This window comes from Haliaeetus albicilla, chromosome Z, assembly GCF_947461875.1.
Source record: "Haliaeetus albicilla chromosome Z, bHalAlb1.1, whole genome shotgun sequence".
Taxonomy (NCBI): Eukaryota; Metazoa; Chordata; class Aves; order Accipitriformes; family Accipitridae; genus Haliaeetus; species Haliaeetus albicilla.
In genome coordinates, this window is record NC_091516.1 from 36,459,008 (window position 1) to 36,465,371 (window position 6,364).

Consider the following 6,364-nt stretch of genomic DNA (forward strand, 5'->3'; position numbering starts at 1 on the left):
TTTGGTATTTGGCACATATGCATATTGAGGACGCTTAATTATGCCTAACTGTGCTCAAGTGTCCTGTGGCAATGGAGGGTGTAACTTCCACTTTCAGATGCAACATGCAGCACCCCTTCCTCTGGTGTTTGTAGCCAGGAATGCTTGAAAACAAAAAGGATGTCTCACGTTTTAATTTTTTTCTTTTCTTTCACGGATGTATTAAAAACATAGGAGGAAAAGACCAAGAAAGCACTCAGTGGAAACTGACATCCACTGAAGTTCAGTTTGCTTATTAGACGTCAAAGGCATCAGATCTTCAGAGCTGCTATGTACAAAATGGGGACAGGACCTGGGGCAGGCACAGCTCTCCTTCCTGCACCTCCTCTTCTGCATTGGAAGCCTGTTGCTGGTACTGTGGTTTGAAATAAGCTGAATCAAGTGTCTGGTAATGCTTCGTGGCTTTCAGCACCATCTGTGCTAGGAGACCCAGGAATAATGGGGCAAAATGAAAAGTGTGATGACAAGAAGCCCTAACTCCAGGGTGCTGTGTCATTAAGCCCAAACTGGAAGCTTGCATGTGGCAGGATTAATGTGTTAATGTGGTTCCATACATTAGTTTATTATTTAGGTACTTATATATGTTATACTACTACATATGCACTGTTATCCACTATGAGTTACTCTGGCCTACTAATTTCAATCCATTTTAAGTAACTTTCATTTCCAGTGTAATGGGAAACTCATCAAATTCATAGTTAATATCAGCATCTTTCAAAACTCTGAGGCAGTCCTGGGTTTTCCACCTATTTCATCATGCACTGAAACTGTAATACATCAGAAATGGGCCCTTCAATACTTGTAAGAGTTGTACCACTTAGCGTGTCTAACCCAATTTCATGAGAAACCTAAAGCTGCCATTTACCACTCAAGCTATTCTTCTGCATTCCTCCCCATTTACATATTTAGAGGAAAAAAAAGAGGCAGACGTATGAAGGATTTTTACCTTTTGAGAATGAATGGTACATGCTATGTACACTACACTCATTCCAGCAAGTGGACACAATTGCCATTTCATGAATATGGATGGGGAGATAATTTTCTGGAAACTTCTCACATATTTTTTAAAGCAAACAAATGAAGAATTTATGCCTTGCTCAGGCAAATTCAGTGTGCCAGGTCACTGGCCTGGGTTCGCTAATCAAGAATGCCTTTGCACGTTAGTAGGGTGAAAAAGATTGTTAGGCTTGAGAAGGTGGTTACAACAAAGAGTTGTCTCCCCAGTCCTGAGAGCCCTGTAGATATCACCCGAGAAATGTTCTCGAAGAAGTTGGATGTATCTGGCAGACCCTGCTGTTGTCATCAGTTTAATATGGAAGCTCGCTAAGAGGTTACTGCAGGGTCCAATGCTGTCACCTGTACAGATGCCCGGGACACTAATGAGAAACAACTGGAAGCAGAAACACAGCAAGCCACTGAAGTGGCTCAGTTTGAGGAGCGCTTCTGAAATTATGGTGCTCAAGGAGATTGAAACTACCGAGCAGACAGAGCATGCCATACACAGGGTCAAAGATAAGCCGTGCTTCATCTAGGAGTCCCAGCGATGTACTGGGAAGGACATTCCCGGGGTCTGGGGTGAAACACATTTGAAAGGGGAGGATATGACCGAAGGAGAGGGAGCAGCGAGGGTGACAGGTTGCAGAGCTCCCTCTGTGCAATCCGCTGCACTGGGTCGGGTGCAGGTTTGCGATAGACATAGGTCTACCTCAAGATGGCTCTCCACGACCTCTCTGAAATGATTTGGTGCTGCTCTGAAGCAGTTACTTGGTGGACAAGTACTAGCTGGCAGCCTAAGCTGAGATGTCAGAGACTGAAAGGACTTGGAAAGTAATTTGTCCTTTAATATTTAGACCGTACTCATGCAAAGTGGGAAAATTTGTTTTACCATCGCTTGGTTTGCTGACAAACAGGTCAGATCTGAATTCAGCAATCATACACATTTCATACTGAATTAATTTTACATGATACACTGGAGCTCACGTTACTATCCAAATTAGATCTACTTTTAATAATGCTCAACTGAAAAAAAATTTCCTGTTTGCTGGGAAAAAAATAAAATTAAAATGATGGAATCATAGGACAATACAGCCCAGAAGGGGCCTCAGGAGGTCTCCTGCTTGCAGCAGGGTCACCGGGGAGCTCAGACCAGGTCTTTCAGGGCTTTGTCCCGTTGGGGCTTGCAACTCTGCAAGAATGGAGCCTTCACAACCTTCCTGGGCAGGCGAGCTGCTCCACTGCTTGACTGTCCCTGAGCGGAAAAGGGTTTTCCTTGTGTCCCATCAGTGCAACTGACGCCCATTGCCTCTTGTCTCTCCACCGTCCATCGCTGTGAAGAGTTTGACTCCATCTTCTTGTCGGCTTTCCTGTAGGTTTCGGGGGGCTGCTGCCTGGTGCCCCCCGACCCGTGCCTTCCGCAGGCTGAGCCAGCCCTGGTCCCTGCAGGGCAGGGCAGTGCTGCAGCCCTGGACAGACACCTCGGTGCCCTCGTCTGGGCTTGCTCCGCTTTATTGACGGGTTTCCTCTGCCGGGGCTGCCAAACGCGGCCCGACTACACAGCGGTTGTCTCACGAGCGCTGAGCAGAGGGGGATTCTCACCTCCCTGGACCGACTGGCCACGCTCCTGCTCGTACAGCCCAGGACACGGCGGGCCTTCCTTGCAGCCGGGGCCACTGCTGGCCCTGCCCAGCTCGCTGCCCGCCGTGGCCCAGGGCCTTCTCCGCAGAGCAGAGATGCTCCCCAGCCCCGGTGGCTGCAAGGGCCGGCCCTTCTCGCGAGCGGGACTTGGCATCTGCATTTGCTGAAATCATATCGGTAAAACCTTTTTTTCTTTTTCTTTCTTTTTTTTGTTTTGTTTTGTTTTCCTGCACGATTTGGACTTTCATTCCCAAGTCTCGGGCAGAAATCGCGCCGGTACTTTCCCGTGGCTAAACCCACCGGGACGGGGAGCGCCGGCAGCTGACCACAGCCCGGCGGCGCTCGGCGGGCAGGCAGCGCACCGGCAGCGCACCGCCAGCGCGCAGGCACCGCGGACCCGCCGCCGCCGCCGCCGCCGCCGCCGCCGCCGCCGCCGCTGCCGGCGGCGGGGCGGGGCGGGGCGGGGCGGGGCGGCGTGTGCCTGCGCCCCGCCCCCACTCCGCTCCCTCCCCACGTGGCCGCCCGGCACGAGCCGCCCGCTCCTCCTCCCCCGCCCGTCCGCTCGCCCCCCGCTTCCTCGCCGGCGCGCGCTGATTACCATGATAAAGCCCCCCCCCTTTTCTCCCCTGCCGGCCAATGGGAACCCAGGAGGCGCCGCCAGCTGCCGCCGCGTGGGCTATAAATGGGGCGGCCGGCGGGCGGCTGCTTCAGACCGCTGGGGGAGCGTGCGGTGAGGAGGCGCCGGGAGCCGTCGCTGGCCGCCGCGCTGTGGGGACCCGCTGCTATGACTCTGGAGGAGATCCACGGACAGGAGCCTGTGCCTGCGGGCCACGACTGGTACGTCTTGGGGGCTGCGGTCGAGGGAAGCGGGGCGGCGGGGACGGTTGCGGCCCCGCGCTGACTCTCTGCTCTCCCCCGGCGCGCAGGATGCAGGGCGCCGGCAAGGCCCTCCACGAACTGCTGGTGTCGGCGCAGCGCCGCGGCTGCCTCACCGCCGGCGTCTACGAGTCGGCCAAGCTGATGAACGTGTAAGTACGGCGGGCCGGCGGCGGGGCGCGGGGGCTTCGGGGCCGGCCGCGGGGCTCAAGGCGCCCGCTCCTCTCTTGCAGCGATCCCGACATCGTCACTTTCTGCGTGCTGGCCACGGACGAGGAGGACGAGGGGGACATTGCCCTGCAGATCCACTTCACCCTGATCCAGGCCTTCTGCTGCGAGAACGACATTGACATTGTGCGGGTGAACGACGTGGCCAAGCTGGCTGCCATCGTGGGGCCCAGCGAGGAGTCTGGGGAGCCGCGGGACCTCCACTGCCTCCTCATCACGGTGGGTGTCCGGCGGGAGGCGAGCGGTGCTGGGCGCGCTGTCCTCCCGGGCCGTGCTTGCGCTACCGGCCTCTGCACGGGGTGGTTGGAGCCCTTCGGGGGTGGCCCCATCTCCTGCTGGTAGTCAGATCCCCTTCTGGGCGGAGAAAGGGGGCTTGGCACACACCGTACAGCAAGTCAGCTGAGTGGTGGTAGTAGGCTACGCTTCTCGTAACCGTGGATTTCCTGTGTTGTCCACAAGGGTAGCATCTTTGCTTCCTGCTTTGTCTGTGTAGGGACAGAAGCTTGTCTGAAAATGCCTCGCTTTGGAAGCTAATGCTTCTGTAAATACTGTTATGACCCCAGCTGGTGGGCAGCACTCACGGTGTGCAACTTTTTTCTTTCTGACAGAACCCGAATGAAAATGGCTGGAAGGACCCAGCTCTGGAAAAGCTGAACTTGTTTTGTGAAGAGAGCCGAAATGTCAATAATGACTGGGTGCCAACTGTCACCCTGCCTGAGTGATGGTGACCCAGTGCATTGGGGAGGCTGAAACCTTTGTTGCATTCTCTGCGTGGTGTGGGTTCACCGAAGTGTGCAACAAGCTGCTGATTCCATGGATTAGCCTGGTCAAGAGACTGGATTAAAGTCACTCAGACTGGCATGCAGTGGGCTCTTACGGAGGAGAAGGAGGAGAACAGCTCGCCTCACCAGTGAGCCTCAGTAGGCTGCAACCATGGAGAGGCTGATGTACCATGGAACTGAAAGAAGTATTGCAACTTTCTTGGTCAAGTGGAGCTGTTTCTAGAAAGCAGAGAGAAAGTTGGGGGAAGTGGGCCAAAACTTTCCAGAAGGACTGGACAGAGTACTGTAACTAGGAACTGTTGGTGCTGTCTACAAAACACAGAAGAAAGCTTCAATATTTGATGGACTGCTAGGGACTGATTACTAAGGCAGATACAGAGACTCCAAAGTGGACAGACTTCAACAGGCCTTTTGGGTCACTCTGCAGAACTGGTTTAATAATGCAATAATTTTTATTGAAGTATTTGCTGCTATTGAAGCTTTCATAATAAATTTTTGACAATTAAATTCTGGGAGTGTCTTGCTTACTGGGTGGGGAAGCATGTCACTGAAATACCACTGATGTTTTGCTTGTGTGCTGTAGTTGAAGGCATACTCCACAGTAATGTAGCTATTGCTCAAATACTTTCTCTCCTGGGCCAGCTGAATTAAGAGCTGTGCTGTCCAAGTTGATAATTCAACCCTTCACCCTCTTGCAACAGCTGCTTATCGCAACAGCTTGCAAGACTAAGGAGCTGCATGCTTAATGAGCTCACTTATTGTAATAGGTGGTCTTTGTAGTCTAGTGAAGGAACACAATACATGTTAGAAACATGGATTTTTGGAATACAGTAAATTGCATCATTAGTTCTTAAATATGACTTGGTAAGACTCATTCAGAGCTACAGTGTTCCCACTTGACAGAAGCAGCTTAAACATGCTGGAGGGGCTGCAAATCTCCTTAGATGTCAAATGCCCCTAACATTTGCTTTCATTAGAATGACATCGTTAAATCTAAAACTAGCTAATAGTGAATAAACATCACATCTGCCACAAGCTGGTCTCTGATTGCCATATGCTGTAACAATAGAAGCTGTCAATCCAGAAGCCAATTTTGCAAAACCTAATTGCATGACAAGGCCAAATTAAGTCCAAAACAATTTAAGGATGGTATGGCCTTTTTCAGAGTTCCTGTCATGGAAAGTTAATATTGGTGGGCTGATTTGGCCCTATGTTAAAAGGGAAAATAGTGCCCCATTTCTGTGCACAATCTATATGTGTGCTCTAGGACTTGACGTTAAAAATGGCATAGTGATGATCCCTTCTCCAGAAAGAAAGCAAGCTGAACTACTCACTTCCTCTATAGACACTAAAAATACTCAGTTATCACAATTACATTTCCTCTAGGCTGGCTTGCAGTGATTGACAGTAGCACTTGCCGAAAAGTGGTCATTTCTACGTGGGGTATCTTGAGCAGTTGTGGTTTCTGGGAAGCTGCTTGCTCTCAGTTTCATTGTTCCTGATAAGGGAAGTTCAAATGCAGCTCCAGCATTCCTGGAATACACTCCCTTGTACAGGAGGTATCTAGCACTGCTTGGCCTTTGTTACTGTGTTGGGAGAGGCTGCAGGGTGGCAATGTAACCAGCGTTTAGGCTGAAGCAAAAACTATAGGAGCCTCAGACCTCTGCAAGTATTCTTTCTTGCACTTAAGATACAGGAGTTTCTGCGCAGCCTGTTCTATTTAACCTGCACTCATCAACTGGTGTCTGCTGTAGGACTTTAAGAAAAGTCACACGGAGGAGCTAAGAGAATAAACACCTTTGGCA

At 51.4% G+C, this 6,364-nt stretch overlaps 1 protein-coding gene across 1 annotated transcript; it reads left to right on the forward strand.

Annotated features, from left to right (window-relative positions):
• Positions 1-3,356: 3,356 nt before the first annotated feature.
• On the forward strand, positions 3,357-5,066 carry GADD45G (growth arrest and DNA damage inducible gamma). Its single transcript, XM_069775811.1, has 4 exons — positions 3,357-3,510; positions 3,600-3,701; positions 3,783-3,996; positions 4,386-5,066. The coding sequence occupies exons 1-4, from the start codon at positions 3,458-3,460 to the stop codon at positions 4,497-4,499; spliced, it is 483 nt and encodes a 160-aa protein (XP_069631912.1). The 5' UTR covers positions 3,357-3,457; the 3' UTR covers positions 4,500-5,066.
• The last annotated feature ends 1,298 nt before the right edge of the window (positions 5,067-6,364 follow it).